The 17,789-nt window shown below is 43.3% G+C and overlaps 1 protein-coding gene across 1 annotated transcript in view; it reads left to right on the forward strand.

Moving 5' to 3' along the window:
- The window catches only part of THOC2 (THO complex 2), a 47,673-nt gene extending 30,127 nt beyond the window's left edge, over positions 1 to 17,546 (forward strand). The window contains exons 20-39 of the mRNA XM_015826778.1: positions 11 to 128; positions 402 to 581; positions 1,369 to 1,533; positions 1,853 to 2,128; positions 3,436 to 3,577; positions 3,809 to 3,966; positions 4,515 to 4,643; positions 5,111 to 5,242; positions 5,337 to 5,521; positions 6,642 to 6,817; positions 7,193 to 7,286; positions 9,031 to 9,509; positions 10,644 to 10,702; positions 12,572 to 12,607; positions 14,144 to 14,281; positions 14,472 to 14,541; positions 14,638 to 14,798; positions 15,123 to 15,199; positions 15,291 to 15,338; positions 16,705 to 17,546. Coding sequence (XP_015682264.1) covers positions 11 to 128; positions 402 to 581; positions 1,369 to 1,533; positions 1,853 to 2,128; positions 3,436 to 3,577; positions 3,809 to 3,966; positions 4,515 to 4,643; positions 5,111 to 5,242; positions 5,337 to 5,521; positions 6,642 to 6,817; positions 7,193 to 7,286; positions 9,031 to 9,509; positions 10,644 to 10,702; positions 12,572 to 12,607; positions 14,144 to 14,281; positions 14,472 to 14,541; positions 14,638 to 14,798; positions 15,123 to 15,199; positions 15,291 to 15,318 — 2,803 coding nt within the window. The 3' untranslated portion in view covers positions 15,319 to 15,338; positions 16,705 to 17,546. The remainder of the gene's footprint in view (positions 1 to 10; positions 129 to 401; positions 582 to 1,368; positions 1,534 to 1,852; positions 2,129 to 3,435; positions 3,578 to 3,808; positions 3,967 to 4,514; positions 4,644 to 5,110; positions 5,243 to 5,336; positions 5,522 to 6,641; positions 6,818 to 7,192; positions 7,287 to 9,030; positions 9,510 to 10,643; positions 10,703 to 12,571; positions 12,608 to 14,143; positions 14,282 to 14,471; positions 14,542 to 14,637; positions 14,799 to 15,122; positions 15,200 to 15,290; positions 15,339 to 16,704) is intronic.
- The last annotated feature ends 243 nt before the right edge of the window (positions 17,547 to 17,789 follow it).

Consider the following 17,789-nt stretch of genomic DNA (forward strand, 5'->3'; position numbering starts at 1 on the left):
TTCCCTGTAGTTTTGACCTCCTCATTTTGAAAGAAGTGGTACAAAAAATGGCGGGAATTGAAATCACCGAAGAAATGACCATGGAACAGCTGGAAGCCATGACTGGCGGGGAGCAGCTGAAGGCAGAGGTGTGTGTTGCAGGTTTTTTGAAGGGAAAGCAGAATACGGGGGATGAAAAATGCAGCCACTAAATCGCAGGATATTTCACCTCCCATTTGCACAAAATGACAGATTATTTTCAAGTGTGCCAGGAAGCAACAAACCCGGTGGCGGCTAAAGCTTATTAGAAGTTTGTTCTTTGAATTTCGAGTTGCAGTGATTGGGCAGGAAAGTTTCTCAGCTGGGTTTCTTAACTTTGTTTTTGCTTTTGTTTTTTTGTTGTTGTTGTTCCTTTTGCTCAGGGAGGATATTTTGGCCAGATCAGAAACACGAAGAAATCTTCTCAGAGGTTAAAAGATGCCCTTTTGGACCACGATCTCGCCCTTCCGCTGTGCCTTCTCATGGCGCAACAACGCAACGGCGTGATCTTTCAAGAAGGAGGGGAGAAACATTTGAAGCTGGTGGGGAAGCTGTACGATCAGGCAAGCAGAAAAGAATCACGTGTTTTTTTTAATGACCTTAAAATGTTTAAAAATACCTCCACAGGCAGACGGATACCAGAAGGCTGGATTTGCCTGCTGCATGTGATGGCCCAGGGCACAGCACCGAGGCAATGCAGTCAGCTGGCAATCCAAACTGTGCTTTAATTGCTCCAAATGTTCCCCAAATGCTCCCAAAAGCTTGTTTCAGGCAAGCTTCAAAACAAAGGAAGACACACACACCTTCAGCCGCCTCTGGCTGCAAGTAGTTTCACACACAGTCTGATTAGAAGAGTAATTTACTCAAGGCCACGGAGATAACAAGGAATGACACATACGTCTAAAATCTAACGAGTCTGTGGAAATACAAGCTTGCCTGAGCAGTTTCAGAAGGGATCCAAAATACAGTCCAAGTTCTTTAAACATCCAAGCAACGTTGTCAGCCAGTCCAATGGTCAGAGTTTCTGGGTTTCCAAGCAGAAATCACAACACAGAACAAGAGATCAGCAACAACACCACACAAAACTCCAAGGAATCAGCGTTTGTTCCCGACAAATGCTTCTCCCCGCAGCGTCTCCTTAAGTCTCAGTCTCCAGGTGTGCCTTGTGGAGAGGGGCGGGATGCTCTCCTCCCGAGTAGTTGAGCCTGCCTGCGTTGTTCCCTCCTTCTCTCCACCTTGGCAACTGGCAGCGTGCCTGGCTGAGGAATTCTGGGAGTTGAAGTCCACAAGTCATAAAAAGGGCCAAGTTTGAAGACTCCTGCCTTATACCTTTGTGTTTTTCTCTCTTAGTGCCACGATACTTTGGTACAATTTGGTGGATTTCTGGCATCCAATTTGAGCACAGATGATTATATTAAGCGAGTGCCTTCTATCGACGTCCTCTGTAACGAATTTCACACTCCTCACGATGCGGCTTTCTTCCTTTCAAGACCTATGTACGCGCACCACATTTCGGTGAGTACACGTTTCCCATGCGCAGAATCCTTTTTATCGATTATATCAGATGGGGATTATGTCAGCCATGCTGGCTGGGGCATTCTGGGAGTTGAAGTCCACAAATCCTAAAGCTGCCAAAGTTGGACACGCTTGCTCAGAACTCTGGTTTATATCAGATGGGGATTATGTCAGCCATGCTGGCTGGGGCATTCTGGGAGTTGAAGTTTACAAGTCTTAAAATTGCCAGAGTTGGACACCCCTAGTCTTAGGCCTTCTATGTTTTGCTTAAATGCAGTAGATTTCACAGAAGAGATTGTATATATTTTTTCCTGACCAGTCAAAGTACGATGAATTGAAGAAAGCAGAAAAGGGGAATAAGCAGCAGCAGAAAGTCCACAAGTACATCACGTCCTGCGAGCTGGTGATGGCCCCCGTTCACGACGCGGTGATCTCCTTGCACCTTCCGAAGGTCTGGGATGATATCAGTCCCCAGTTCTACGCCACCTTCTGGTCGCTGACGATGTACGACCTTGCGGTGCCCCGTGGCAGCTACGAGCGGGAAGTCAACAAACTCAAAGTCCAAATGAAAGCCATTGAGGACAATCCAGACATGGTACGTATCCAGTTGAAACGGTCTCGGGAATTCTTGTCTTTCCCAAATACTTAAGACTGTGAAAATACACGTAGTCCTCAGCTTACAATTGCCATTGAGCCCAAAATGTCTGTGGTTAAGCGAAGACGTTGGTTAAGTGGAGTTTGCCACTTTTGTTAAGTGAATTGTTTCAATTGACAGTTGACTTTTGGAGAAACGCCTTCAAGATGGGCAGTTCGCTTGGCAAGGCAGGCTAGGTTGTGAATGCAGTGGGTTTTTTAAAAAAATATGTTTTATTGATTTAAAACATGCACCTTAATATTTGGTAAACATCATGCTGTCTGGGTTAGTATTTAAAAAAACAATAACAATTTCTATAATTCTATAGTCCATATAATAACTTTACTTGATTTGCTCTTCTTCCAATAATATTTTCCTTAGCCAACCTTAAATTAATACAGTTCTTATTTAAATAAAGGACAGTTGAATATAAATATTTTTCTCACGTTGCTGCAAATAATCACATCAGTATAACGCTTCTTTTCATCGATCATCTTGATTGCTTCATCGTAAATCCTGTTTACATTCTTATTTAAATTTGTTTTCCCCGCAGTATTCAAAACATTTTTACTGGTTAAGATTTTCTCAAAATTGGTTACACTTAAGTATTTAAATCTTTTTTTCTCATACAAGCCATCACATTTTTACATTTCTCATACCTTAAAAGAAAATAAGAGCCAAAAAAAAAAAAGACAAAACAGAGAAAACATTTCTTTTATATAAACCATCCCAACATTTTTATATTTCTCATGCCCCCCCCCAAAAAAACCCCAAACACAAAATAAAAAGGATAGAAGGCATACTATATTACTTTAGGGCAGTGGTGGCGAACCTATGGCACGGGTGCCAGAGGCGGCACTCAGAGGCCTCTCTGTGGGCACACGCGTCGTTGCTTTAGGCCTCCGCTGCCGTGTGCAAAAAAAAAAAAAAAAGGCTCAACCAGTCAATTTCAACTTCTTGCAGGAAAAAAAAAAGATCTTGCAAAGTTGGAATTGATTGATTGAACTTTATAGTCCCACCCAGTCTGCCGTTACCACTGCACCCACGCCCACCCAATTGGCCACGCCCACCCAATGGGCCACATCTACCCGGCACTCAACAATGCATAAGTGGGTTTTGGGTTGCAGTTTGAGCACTTGGTCTCTAAAAGGTTCGCCATCACTGCTTTAGGGGCTCATCCCTCTTAAACTAATCTTCATTTATATCCCAAACCTTTCCATTTCTTTAACCATAATTCAAATGCAGTGGATTTTTTTCCCCTCTCCTAGCCTCTCAATAAGAAGAAGAAAGAAAAAGAACGCTGCACAGCCCTTCAGGATAAACTTCTCGAAGAGGAAAAAAAGCAGTTGGATCATGTCGAAAGGGTGTTGCAAAGGCTGAAGCTTGAAAAAGACAATTGGCTTCTTGCGAGTAAGCGGTGCGGGGTGGTGCTCCTTGCTGCAGTGTTCTTTTCTCAAGCTTGGCCATTTTAAAATGTCAGCAACTCCCAGAATTTTCCAGCCAGAGCACTGGGCTCTGGAATTCTGGGAGCTGAAATCCAAACATCTTTAAAAACGGCCCAGGCTGAGAAACACCATTATAGACTCACGGTGCGTAACAATAACCGTTTCCTCCCTCTTTTCTCCATTTTTTTTTTTAAAGAGTCGACGAAAAATGAGACCATAACCAAGTTTCTGCAGCTGTGTATATTTCCTCGCTGTATCTTCTCCGCCATCGATGCCGTTTACTGTGCCCGCTTTGTAGAACTGGTGCATCAACAGAAAACGCCCAATTTTTCCACACTGCTTTGTTATGACAGAGTAAGAGTCCCGTTGGGAGAAGGGCGGGATATAAATCAAAATAAATAAATAAATAAATAAATAAATAAGTCACTCCTAGGTTTGGCTTCCGATTCCCTTAGAATCATTGAAAAGCCCTTTCTGTCAAGGAAGAAGAAGAAAAAAATACTCTCGTCGGGGTTCCGACTGACTGAGCCCAACGAAGCAAGCAGAGCTGAGACGATCCACTCTCTAATGCAAAACTTTATTGAGCACATGATTTCGGCACAGGTGAAAGGAAAACCAGCTCTAGTTAACTGGCGCCGAAATCAGTATATTAAAAGGCTAGAAAGTTCCCTTCCCTCGAATCATCCAGGTCACATTATCCAATTAAGTGTTAGATACTTGTTATGAGAGAATGTCTTTAGTTCTCAGTAAGCAGCTTTCGAGAGACCTTGATTCTCATGGACCGGCAGCTCCATATCTGAAGTCGGAAGGAAGGAAGGAAGGAGACTATTGAAAAGTTAGGAATATTGAAACCTCTTTCTTTAACCATAACGTTTTTTCTTTTATGCACGAATTTCTTCTAGGTATTCTCCGATATCATCTATACAGTAGCCAGCTGCACAGAAAATGAAGCTAGTCGGTACGGTAGATTTCTGTGCTGCATGTTGGATACCGTAACCCAGTGGCACAGCGATAAAAGCACATACGAAAAGGTAATGTTTGAAATACGCAGGTGCCTGATGTGTTTAAGGAAGGAAGTTGCAGAGAAACCACTGGGTTGCAGGAGTTTTTAACAAACTTTGGTCCAGTTGCCATGATTTAAAACCTTTTTAGTTATTTTTGGCCTGGATGATTGTGTCTTCATTTACATATTGCTTTTAATTTGGGGGAGAAACCCCCCCCCCCATTGTCAGTGTGGTAGGATTTGGTACATTCCAACAACACGCTGAGTACCCAAAATTTTCTTTTTGAATTTTTGACCAATGAAGTTAACTCGGTTGAGGAACGAAACGTCTCACTTTTAATAAACTTTTGGTCCAAGTTGCCGTGATTTAACCTCTGGGCCGGCTGATTTGAGTCTTCATTTCCATACATTTAGAAAGGAATCAGGAGTCAGTGGAGAGAATTTTAACATTGGTCGAAGACCGTCCTACATTTCTTTCTCATTGTTTCCATGCAGGAATGTGGTAACTATCCCGGCTTCATCACTGTGTTACGATCCAGCGGTTATGACGCCGTGAACAAAGCGGACCAGTTAGACTACGAAAATTTCCGACACGTGGTGCACAAGTGGCATTATAAGTTAACCAAGGTAATTCAGGAATGACGTTGACCCCTGCCTGAACTGTGGTAAGGAACGTCTTGTGTCAGATGTTATTGTTCTGTTTGTTTGTTTTTCCCTCCAGGCGTCTGTACACTGTCTGGAAACCGGGGAATATACCCATATCAGAAACATCCTTATCGTGCTGACCAAAATTTTACCGTGGTATCCAAAGGTGGTGAATCTGGGCCAGGCCTTGGAAAGAAGAGTCCGTAAGATTTACGAGGAAGAGAAAGAAAAGAGACCCGATCTATATGCGTTAGCAATGGGGTAACAAAATCATTCCCTCTCAAAAGAAACGAAATTTAAATTGGGTCATCAAAAAGACGCCCTAACGCTGCAGAAGCGCTATTTTTTTTTAGATCAGCTTTTGATCTGTGTTTGGGTTTTGCCTGATGCTAAAAAAAAAACTGTATTGTCAGTCATGCAGAGGACAAGGGGGTGTGGGGGTGTTGGTATGAGTTGTTTTTTTTTTTAATTATAAAATGGTTTATATGTACATAAGGAAAGGTCTTGGATTAACCAGCCCCCAAATCTCTTTCTCTTAAGGTAAAATCTTTCAAAGTTTATATTGCGTATCCTCTGGTTGAAATCAAATTGACCGAGGAAAGATAAATGGAAAAAAGGATCACACCGTTAAAAGTTCAACCCCTTTAAATTTGCAGTCTGTCTTGATTAAACAAACGCTCAGGTGCGCTTATCAAGATTAGTAATAGAACAGAATTGAGGTTTTCCAAGAATGACATGAGAGGAAAAAGGGTCTGGGAGGGCAGAGGAAAAAAAGCCAATAAAAGAGCTATTCTGATAAAGTTCTTGTCAAAGCCACAAACAGGAGAGGAAAGGCTGAAATTGATGGTCTCTTTGGAAAAGGAGTCGGTTTTGCTTCCCGTTTGTCCTTTAGGCCACTTGTTAGAATGACTAATGCCATTCGTAAAATGGGGCAAAATTCCCTTCATCAATGTCTCCCTTAGCAACCTCAATTGTCGTAAATCGAGGACCACCTGTATAAACACCATCGTGAAAACACGGAGTTTTTCTTTCGTCTTTAAGGCGACTTCCGTGTTTCTGTTTAAATGGCAGTTTAGAGCAGGCCAAAAAATATATATTTTGGGCAACTTTGACAATAAGGGATTAAGCAGTCGCTGGAGGCTTAAGAGAACAATTCTGCAAAACTAGACACACACATACATAAACACACACAGTTGTATCAAACCAAGCATTGGTCAAAAGACGGCACCTATGACTGTAGTGAAAATCCCTACCTTTTTCTTTCCTGAGCAGTAGTGTTTTCGAGTGTGAGTGTGTGTGTGTGTGTGTGTGTGTATCTCTTTTTCTTTTGCTTTTCGGCCTGTGTGTTCTGCCCATATTTAACCCTTTGTGCGGCTTTCAGCTATTCTGGGCAACTGAAAAGTAGAAAAATGGTTCCTGAAAACGATTTCCATCAGAAGGACCTTCCCACCCGGAACGCTGTACCCACCATGGTGCAAAACGGGCCAGGGGGAGCCGGGCTGCCTCCGCTCACGATAAACACAGCTAAATTGGAAGAAGGCACTGCTGAGGAGACAGGTGGGTTTGCTGCCATCGTTAAAATAAGGATGGATTTGGAATGACTTATGCCTAACTCAACACGGGATTTAACTTTTGATGAATTAAAGAAGCCCAAATAATCATTCTCTATGCACCAAGCTGTGGCTTGAATAACATTTTGCAGAGTTTATTTTCAGTACGTCCATGATGTCCTTTTTCATTCCCCCCCCATTCCTCTCCCCCTCCCCCCAAAAAATCAGCCCACAACTCACCTCCTTGATCTTTGCAGATTGCCCAGTACACAAAAGGAGATTTAGAAGGAGGCTAACAAAGTGTTGTCCCTCTCGAAATGTTTACAACTGTCACTTAATCGATGTTCGTAATTTCTTCCCTTTTTTTTTTTTTTTAAACCAGATAAGTTGAAGGAGAAGTCTCAGGGTGCGGTTAAAGTGGTCAACAAAGCTGCCAACGCGACACCCAAAGTGATTGCGAGCAACGGAAACAGCAGGTGAGGGCCGGTCTGCCTTGGTATCTTTTGAACGCAGAACCTCCTGGCGGGGGAGGAGGCGTTGGGCTGCTGGGGATAGAAACAGCCCTGGGAAAAAGAGATAAATCTTTTACTGATGCTTCCCGCTGCTGGGTGATGGGAAGAACAATTTCACCTCTGCCTTGGCATCCTCTGAAGAAGTGGTGCTCACCACAGCAGCCCTTTGCAGATTGGGAAGGCCTGTGAACGAGCCCATGCCATGTCCTCAGCACTAAGCCCGTGCCAAAGAAATAAAATCGCTTCTCGTTAGTTGTGCTAATAAATGCCAGAGGAAGAGGACCTGTCTGGCAGAAACTCTTCGAGTTTGCATCTCTTTTGGCTTAAGTTTGTTCGTTTATTATGAAATTTATTTGCTGCCCATCTTCCGACCAACCCCTCTGGGCGACTTACAACATAAAAACATTTAAAACAAACATTCAAATCATCAATTATTACGAGAGCAGTTCAGAAACAAACCTCCATTTGGTTATNTTGAAATGCCTTAGCAGTCGTCGCTCGGCGCCAAATCTGGGCTATATGGGGTGGGGTGATTAAAAACATCCCATCGGAACTGCTTCAAAAGTTCTTGGGGGCGTCTAGCGGTGTGAGGGCGAGCATTATCGTGAACCAACACCACGCCGGAAGTGGTACCGTAGAAAATCCCACCAAATGTGAAGATGCCAAAGGAGTCCTGCTAGTGAAGTTCATGGAGCGTGGTTTGACCATCCATTCAGAAGTCTACTGTGAAACGTTAACGAAAACTCAGACAAGCTGTCCATAACAAGCATCAGGGCAGGCTGACTTCCGGTGTGGCGTTGGTTCGCGGTAACGCTTGTCCGCACACAGGTAGATGCACCAAGGACTTTTGAAGCAGTTCCGTTGGGATATTTTTGATCACACACATACATACACACACCCATAGCCCAGATTTGGTGCCGAGCGACCAATAAGGAATTGTAAGATGTTACGAAAAGTGCCTCAATTTGGATGGCAATGATGTTGAAAAGTCATGTCACGTTGTAGTTTTCTAATGTGTATAATAAAAGTTCTATATCTGCGAGGATCTGTTGATAACCAAACGGAGGTTTATTCCCGAATCGCCCTCGTACGATAGCAGAGCAGGTTAAAAATCATTAACACAAGATGGCAAAGGAAGGAGCCGGACACAGGGAATGTGGGGGGGAGAAGGTGAAATTAAGTTTTAATTAGTCAACTATCTCTGGTGGGAACTCTCCTATTGGGTCCCCAAGCCACAATTGCTAATCATTCATTTTCAGCAGAACGATACAGGTAGTCCTTGACATACGGCCCACAGTTGAGATCTGAACTCCCGCCGCTAAGCGACACAGTCATTAAGGAAGCCATCACGTGACTGCGCCCAATTCTGTGGCTGTTTTGCTGCCCTCTTTAGGCAAATCCAATCTTCCCCCATTGATTTTGCTTGCTGGGAAGATCGCAAGCGGCGGTCACGTGACCCCCAGGATGCCCCAACCATCATAAATACATGCCGGTTGCCAAGTCATCCCAGTCGTGATCCCATGACCGTGGGAGATGCTCTGATGGTCATAAGCGTGAGGACCAGTTCCCTTTTTCAGAGCCGCCGTAACTTCAAATGATTGCTAAATAAATGGCCGTAAGTCAGGGACTTAACTTGTACAGATACTGCTAAGGGCGACGGTTTAAACTGTTCCGATGCTAACCCCTCACTTCCTTGTCTCGGGCGCAGCAAACTTGTCAAAGAGAAAGAGGACAAAGAGAAATGCGGGAAGGAAAAAGAGAAGGAGAAGAAAGAGAAAATTCCAGCTGGCACTCCTGAAGCTAAATTACTGGGAAAAGACGGGAAGGATAAGCCAAAGGAAGAGAGGGCGAACAAGGAAGAGAAAGCGAGAGAGGCCAAGGAGAAGACACCCAAGACTGACAAAGAGAAGGAGAAAATCAAGCGAGAAGAAAAATCATCCAAAGAGGAAAAATCCAAGATTATTGTGTCCAACACCGAGTCCAAATCAATGGCGGACAAGGAAAGAGAGAAGGAGCCATCAAGAGAGAGAGAAGTGGCCAAGGAGATGATGAAATCCAAGGAAATCATTAGAGGAGGAGGAGGAGGAGGAAGTGGTGGAGGAGGAGGAGGAGGAGGAGAGAAGATTCCACTTGCTGGGTCCTTGAAGTCACCTGTTCCCCGGTCAGAAACTTCAGATTCCGAAAGGGGTAGGTTTACACCCTATTTTGTTTGGGCCAGCTTTTAATTTTCTTAGCAAAAGAACATTGCCACTGGACAGAGGTGATTCCTTACTCGCTGCTGTTGCAGCAGCTGAAAGGAGTTCCATGGGAAGTCCAAAGTCATCCAGCGGGTTTCCATGCCTAAGGCCGGGACTAGAACTCACCGTCTCCTGGTGATTGGCCCAAAGTCTCCCAGACAGCTTTCATGCCTAAGGCGGGATTAGAACTCACCGTCTCCTGGTGATTGGCCCAAAGTTACCCAGACAGCTTTCATGCCTAAGGCGGGACTAGAACTCACCGTCTCCTGGTGATTGGCCCAAAGTCTCCCAGACAGCTTTCATGCCTAAAGTGGAACTAGATTTCACCATCTCCTGGTGATAGGCCCAAAGTCACCCAGCCGGCTTTCATGGCTAAGGTGGGACTGGAACTCACCGTCTCCTGGTGATTGGCGCAAAGTTTCCCAGCCAGCTTTCATGCCTAAGGTGGGACTAGAACTCACCGTCTCCTGGTGATTGGCCCAAAGGTACTCAGCCAGCTTTCATGCCTAAGGTGGGACTGGAACTCACCGTCTCCTGGTGATTGGCCCAAAGTCTCCCAGCCAGCTTTCATGCCTAAGGTGGGACTAGAACTCACCGCCTCCTGGTGATTGGCCCAAAGGTACTCAGCCAGCTTTCATGCCTAAGGTGGGACTGGAACTCACCGTTTCCTGGTGATTGGCCCAAAGTTAGCCAGCTTTCATGCCTAAGGCGGGACTAGAACTCTCCATCTCCTGGTGATTGGCCCAAAGTCTCCCAGCCAGCTTTCATGCCTAAGGTGGAACTAGATTTCACCAACTCCTGGTGATAGGCCCAAAGTCACCCAGCGGGTTTTCATGCCTGGCAGGACTAGAACTCCCCGTCTCCGGGTTTGTAACCCGTTGCCTTGATCCCTGTCTGGGCTTCATCCATTTTGGGAAGGCGGCCTCAATTAGTTGGCCAGTCAGCAAGCTAAGCAGGGGTTGATGTGCCAAGAAATTGGGCCTCCTGGCTTCTGTAGACTCTCCAATACGGAGACTCCATTCACTTGAAAGGTTTAACCCCCCGACTTCTGTCTCTGTGTCCCTCCCCCCTTTTGTTTTTCCAGAACAAAAACGTCGCAAAATAGATACCCATTCTTCTCCGTCACATTCCTCAAGTGTAAAGGTTAGTATGTCCTGAGGAAGGCAACGCCCATTTTCTAGGCTCTCGTCTTACGTGGAATGCCAGTCTCGACTTTCCTTCCTTCCTTCCTTCAAGTTTGGTGCCGAGTTTTGAAGCCTTTGGAGGTGGTTGTTATTTTTTTTTTTCCCCGATGCATTTAGAAAAACAAAAAAATGCATTCCTTTTGATTGGTTGGCGGACTCTTTTTTACTACTACTATTATTATTATTATTATTTTCAAAAGTAAATAAAACGGAAACCTCTTTTTTTGTATTAGAGGAAATAAAAAAGAAAGAAAGAAATTAAAACTTCAAGGACCTAGCACGAAGCGTTGTAAATAGAGTATGGAAATATCCAGATGGTTGTTACATTTTTTTTTGTATTTTTTTTTTTTAAAAAGTGCAAACAAGCCAGAAGTGCCTACGCCGTTTTTTTTTAAAGCAGTCAGATATTTATATATTTTTTGGAGTGCAGTGGTAGCTACAAGCAAGCGAATCTCAGCACGCCGGGCGAAGCGTGAGGGTGGTGTTCTTTCTGTCTTTTTTGTTCCTGCCTTGATTGATCGGGAAGAATCGATCTGTTAAGCCTTGAAGAATTTCACGGCGGAAACCGGGAACGTGGAGGCGTCTGCTACATTCATCAGGCTGTTTATTGAGCGTCTTCCTACTGAACCAAGAGAAGTCTTTGAGTCCTGTTTTTTTTTTAAAAAAAAAGTCTCCTTGGTGATCAGCTCTCCTGTAGTTGTGTATGTTCAGGCAGCCCGTGGGCCACCCTCCTTGCGAGGTTTGTTTATATTCCACTGAGTTTCCCACTCTGTTGAGCTCTGCGCTCTGCATAATCCAGATGTGGCAGCCCAACTCTCCACTCAACAAGCGAAAAAACCCCAGCAGCCGAGCACAGCCCAGCCCAGCCCGGCCCTAAACCCCGGGGCTGCAGCCTCCTTTGAAGACTCAGGGTAGCGATTCCTTGCTCCGTGTTTTATTTCCTTTTTATTTCCCAAACCGCCCATGCTCATGGATTCTTTTGAGTTTGCAGTACGGTTGAAGCGTGCCAACTGTAAGTTTAACCGATCCCTTATGTCCGCGCACTGGGCCGTGTGTGGGGATGTCACTCTGACTTGCCAACATTTAAAGAAAATTAAATTTAAAAAAAAGAAAAGAAAAAAGACAAGCTCTTTTAAGAAGTTGGCTTGGAGTGGAGACTAGCTAGAGCAGGGCCCTTGCACCGTGGTTCTGGGACTTCAACTCCCAGAATTCCTGAACCAGCATGGCTGGCTGAGGAATTCTGGGAGTTGAAGTCCACGAGACATAAAAGAGCCAAGGTTGCCTATCCCTGTTCTAAAACAAACCTTGATTCTTGGGCTGGTGGTGCTTTGCATTTCAGGGAGCGAGTGGTAATGACAGCCAGCTCAGTGATGCCACGGTGGCGGGAAGCACAGCCCTCACATCAGTTTTTATGTTGGCTTTTGAGAGAATAGGATAGGAAACGTGCAGGGGAATAATGCCACCTGATTAATACTTAAATTGCAATTTCCCCCCAATAATTAGACTAGAACTATAACTTGTACAATAAAGTTTTGGCAAAGAAAGATAGTGGGGGAGGCAATGTCATTTTAAAAAAAAAGAAAAAGAAAACTTAAGTTAAGAGCACATCTGCTCAGTAGCTCATTTGATTGATGTAATTAGCCTAGGTTTGTATGCATACAATTGTCTTTAAAAAGTATTAACGCTCTTTTTATTCCCGGAGGGGAAGTTTGTTTTGTTTTGTTTTGTTTTGTTTGTTGTTTTGAGATTCTGCCCCCAGATTTCCCACGCTCCAGTGGTTTCTGGGAACCCTCTCAGCTTACCTGTCATCTCCATTCATTTTCTGCAGGACAATCTCAGCGAACTCAAGGACTCCACAGTTAAGGTTTGAGTCTTTCGCCCTTCAGCTTCCGATTTTATTTTTTATTTTATTATTATTTTTTAAATTGCTTTTGCGGTGGTGAGGATGATGATGATGATGATGTCGAAAGGTTTTGGTAAAGGAGCACAACAGCAGAGCTCGGCAAGGTTGTCAGTTGCGTACGGTTGTGGCAAGGCAGCGTTTTGTTCTCTTGCTCTGTTGCAGCTTTTCACAGTCTGTTCCAGACACTTGGTGGTCCCTTTTGAAGAAGACTATTACAGATAGTCCTCGCCTTACAACTCTTCATATAGTGACCATTCAAAGATACAATGGCACTGAAAAAAAAATGACCGTTTTTCTCACCTACAACTGTTGCAGCATCCCCAGGGTGACGTGATCAAAATTCATGCACTTGGCAGCCGACTCATACTTACGACGGTATAAATTTCCCCCAAAATTGCCTTCCTCGGACATGTGGCTGTCCCATTCTTTTAAAATAAGCTAAATTCTCTCTCCCTGGTAAACTGCATGCACACATGCACGGCATTTTCTTGAAACAAAGGAAAAGTGGCTCACAGTTCCTGTCCCAATATTAACCAGGTTTAACCCTGATTAGCTTTTTCAAGATCAGCCCAAATGAACTGATGCCACCTGCCAGTTTAAATAACTCGGCAACCAATATTTGGAACATGACCAAATGCCTCTTTTCGACCCCGTTTTTCTCTTACTACAGACCTATGAAATTTAAGCTGCCTTCACAGCAAACTCAGTGCTGTTTTGAGAGGTGATTTTATTTTCATGGCAAAATATATATATATGAACTTCTGGTTGCGGTTTGTGATGGTTCAATATATTTCCATGATATGAAACATCTATTCGAGATATATATATATATGCAGGTCTTGGCGTATTTGGGTCTTTTCCCGTGTAAGATTGAGAGTATCTTGGCGACGTTTCGACGAGGTCCCACTCGTCATCTTCAGGCTGGGGTCTTCGGCTTCGTGCTTGTGCGAGCAAAGTGTGATCGGAGCTGCCGTCTCTCTATAAATATTGGTGGGGATGTGGGGGGTGCTGGCTTTGTTGCTGTAGGTGGGTTGGTTGGCTGTGTTGGAGTTATTGTTTGCGGATTGTTCGGCTGTTTTGTAACATCCTGAGTAGCTGAGGTGCTGGCTGTGTGCCCATTAGTCTTTTGCCGAACAATCCGCAAACAATAACTCCAACACAGCCAACCAACCCACCTACAGCAACAAAGCCAGCACCCCACACACCCCCACCAATATTTATAGAGAGACGGCAGCTCCGATCACACTTTACTCGCACAAGCACGATGCCGAAGACCCCCAGCCTGAAGATGACGAGTGGGACCTCGTCGAAACGTCGCCAAGATACTCTCAATCTTACATGGGAAAAGACCCGAATACGCCAAGACCTGTATACCTGTACCCGTGAAAATCTACGAAAATACACACACACACATACATGCCAGCATTTGGGTGCAAGATTGATTGAATTGCCTTGGACGTGATGTAGTAATTTTTTGATATTGCTCTGATTTAACAGCACCACATTAACCACTCCACTCCAGCATTGTCCAAAAGTAAAGAGAGCGAAGTAGACAAGAAAGATTTGGACAAATCGAGGGAAAGGTCCCGAGAGAGAGAAAAGAAAGATGAAAAGGAAAGGAAAGACCGAAAAAGGGTTTGTGATTTCTGCATATTCATGACACCGAGTACTAAGATAACACATTATCTCCAGCCTTTCTAATAAAAATGGCTTTGAGCAACTGTCTAGAAGCTTCTCATTAAAAGAAGACCACAGCTTTTAAGCCTTAATATTTACAAACTCGTGTTTCTAAAAGAAACCTTGTCTCGATGTTGCACCCATCTAGGATCATTCGAATAATGACCGCGACGTTCCCCAAGATTCAACCAAGCGTCGGAAAGAGGAAAACGGAACAAGTATGCTCTCTCTCCTGCTTCTTCTCTCCTTGATAGTTAATGCCTTGTTGGCTCCTTGGATGGCTTACTGACAGCTTATTTGTTTGCCCTGTCTAGCTGGTTCCTCCAAACACAATAAGAGTGAAAGTCCTTCTGACTCTCCCCCTCGTTCCAATGAGAAGGAGAAAGAGAAGAACAAGTCAAAATCCTCGAGCAAGGAGAAAGGAGATTCCATCAAAGTTGAAAAGGTGGAGAAAAGCTCTTCTGGAAGCAAAAAGGTAAGGCGATGGTTGATTTTTCTGGGTTGATGGTAACCATAATCTCGCTTCATTTGATTAGGTTGCGTTATCGGACTTTCGGTACCTTTTGAAGCTTATTTTTCTTTCCTGGACCAGACTTTGTTAACCAGAACACCATTAATAGGTTAGGCTTTATTGAACGAGAGAAGAGGAATGCAAAAATATAGAGCTTTCTTTCGGAAGAACGAATTCACTAGTTTACATCAAAAGAAACCCCCACAGTATTCCCTGATTCATATTGCTAAAGTATGATGTGTTTAAGTCATATTTATCCACCCCCCCCCCTTATCTATTTTTGTCTAGGAGTCCAGGCACGATAAAGAAAAACCAGAGAAGAAAGAAAAACGGGATAGTACTGGGAACAAAGAAGAAAAAAAACAATATCCTTTCGCTGTGCTAGCGTTCACATTGGTTTATCTGGTTTTCTAAGAAATTCTTTTCAAAAAATGATTTCCTTAACAGTAGATCCACCCATAAATCTTCAGACAAGCATAGATAATGAGCACTGCTCTGACCAAGGTGAGCATAATTTGTTTTGACTTCTCATTGGAGATGGAAGCAGGTACTCGCCACCTCATTCCTGTTGAGAATGACTTTGAGGGAATTGACCGTTCCATATAAGTTAGGTGAGGCCTACAGGAATGTTCCCTATTCATAAAATTGGAGTTTCTCTGTGAGGTGGTGCGGATGGGCCCTGAGATGATGGTATAACAGTCTTGTATTTAAATCAAAAGGTAAATTTAGGGTTTCCGTATTTTGGATAATCCATAATCCCATAATTATATCCTGTCCAGGGTCATCCTAACGGCCAAGGCTGGACAACCCCTGCTCTAAATGCAGAAATGCCAAATTGGAGCATTCCCATTATGGATGTGAGTCATGGCAGACCTAAAATGGGTCAAGACGTGAACAACCCACTTTTACAACCCTTTGGTTTTGCGGCAGTCATTCAATGAACCCATTGTTTGCTATGAGGCTTTTTTTTTTTTTTTTTTTTGGGCCAGAAACCGAAAGTAAATGCCCGTTTTCAGCCAAAAATGTAAAATCGGTTATGTGGCCATGTGACACTGCAATAAGTACAGTCATCAATAAAAGAGAACATTTGTAGCTCAGAGTTGAAAGGATCTTGGTGATCTCTGGGCTTGGTTGTTTTCTTGCAGAAGTTTCATGACCCAAAAGTAGGTAACATCATCAGTTACCTAGTTTGGGTCCTGAAACATCTGCAAGACAACAGGCAAACTCAGAAAGCACCAAGGACCCCTCCAATACAGTCGTGTGACTCTAGGGGGATGGGCCTGGCCCTTAGAACTTCAGAACCAGGTTGTAAATCCCTTTTGGAGAGATCTGTTGCAACTTTGGATGGTCACTAAGTGACCAGGCGTAAGTCGAGGACTACTTGCACCACCTTGGGTTAAAGTGTTGAAGCAGATGTTAGCCAAATATCTGTAGGGAATGAACAACGAGAATCCAGACGAAGAAACTAGAGTTGATCTCCAAAGTACAATTTGTAGCTACACGTAAATTCCATCCTGGGCTAAATTCACTTCATGTCAGATGTGAAGAATCAGGATCATATGTGAAGCCTACACACAAGAATCTAATCAACTAGCAGTCATCACTAAATTGACTCTAGATAAGAGTCAACAGAATTCAAGGGGGAACTGGACTTGGAGCATTTGTGGGCACGTAGCGATTCTAGGCTAAGTCCTCTCTTGACTTCGCCCCCAGGCTCTGTCTCTTCTCCTACTACCCTTCAGCTGCCCATTAACTGTACTTTATTGAATGAATTGGATCAGTGGTGGACCATTCTCATAACTTAAGCTCGTTTCAGCTTCTGCTTCTTTCGTGAAACATATCTTAGTAATTGCACTTCTCTCCCTTTTAGGGTGAGGTTCAGACAAGAAGATGGTGAGCTGTGACGAGACATGAACTTTCCAGACGCGAATTTTGATTGCACACAAGATTGTGAATGAAGTGGACCTGTCTCCATCTCCTTAAATTATTCACCTCTCTGCTTTATTTCTCTCCCGTTGCTGAAGGTGTTGATGGTTGAGTTGTACATTAGTGTAATTTTAACTCGTCGCTTAAGTTTCTTAAACATTTATTTTCAGTACTGGCTGGAAGTGTTTACCTGTTCCATATTTTTTAGCACAGTGTGCTGCCAACAGTTGCCATCGTGCAAATGAGGTTTTTCATATGTACAGAGTTCTTACTTTAGGTTATCAAAATACTTCCTCCGTTTAGCCATTTTTATTTTTTATTTTTCCTCCAATTGGAAATGCGTTATTTTAGGTGTTTGGGAAAAAAAACAAAAACCACAATGACAAATAAACAGTTATTGAACGTTTGGATTTTACCTCATTTAAAAGAAAAAATCCAGTTTTTATTTATTGTTTTTAATATTGATAATTAAAACCGAGGGGGGGCACTGTTTTCAAGCAATGCTAAGGAAGTATTTGTATATTATGTGCACAACCGTGACTTGTTTAAAAAAAGAGAGAGAGAGAGAGAGAGAGAGAAGAAGGGAAACAGAGGACTACCCCATGCTCTGTTGTTCCTCACGATGCTCTTTACGTTTGTCATAATGTTTTTAAAGAAATTGGGGACTACTTGCTTCCGGAAAAAAAAAAAAATTCAGACCAATTAGGTTTCAATATTACAGCTACAGGAACTTTGTATCGGTGGACTTTAGTCCAAAAAAAATAAAAAAATTTAAAAAAAAGTTTCACAATGACCTTTTTAAAAAAAAAAAACAAACAAACAATTTTTTTATCTGAAATTCTACCAGTGTAATCTTTTTTCTAAATAAAAAATAGTTTTCTCAACGGGTCGTAAATCCTTGTGTGCGTTGCTTATTCAGATGTTTTCGTGGGCTGGAATTCAAGTGGTGTGTGTCATCCTCCAATCCTCTCGTTTTTACTTAAAAAAAAATTTTTAAATTAAAAAGTTCCCTTTTAGCAGCAAACTTCC

This window comes from Protobothrops mucrosquamatus, unplaced genomic scaffold (assembly GCF_001527695.2).
Source record: "Protobothrops mucrosquamatus isolate PMUCROS unplaced genomic scaffold, P.Mucros_1.0 scaffold3296, whole genome shotgun sequence".
In the NCBI taxonomy this organism is placed as follows: Eukaryota; Metazoa; Chordata; class Lepidosauria; order Squamata; family Viperidae; genus Protobothrops; species Protobothrops mucrosquamatus.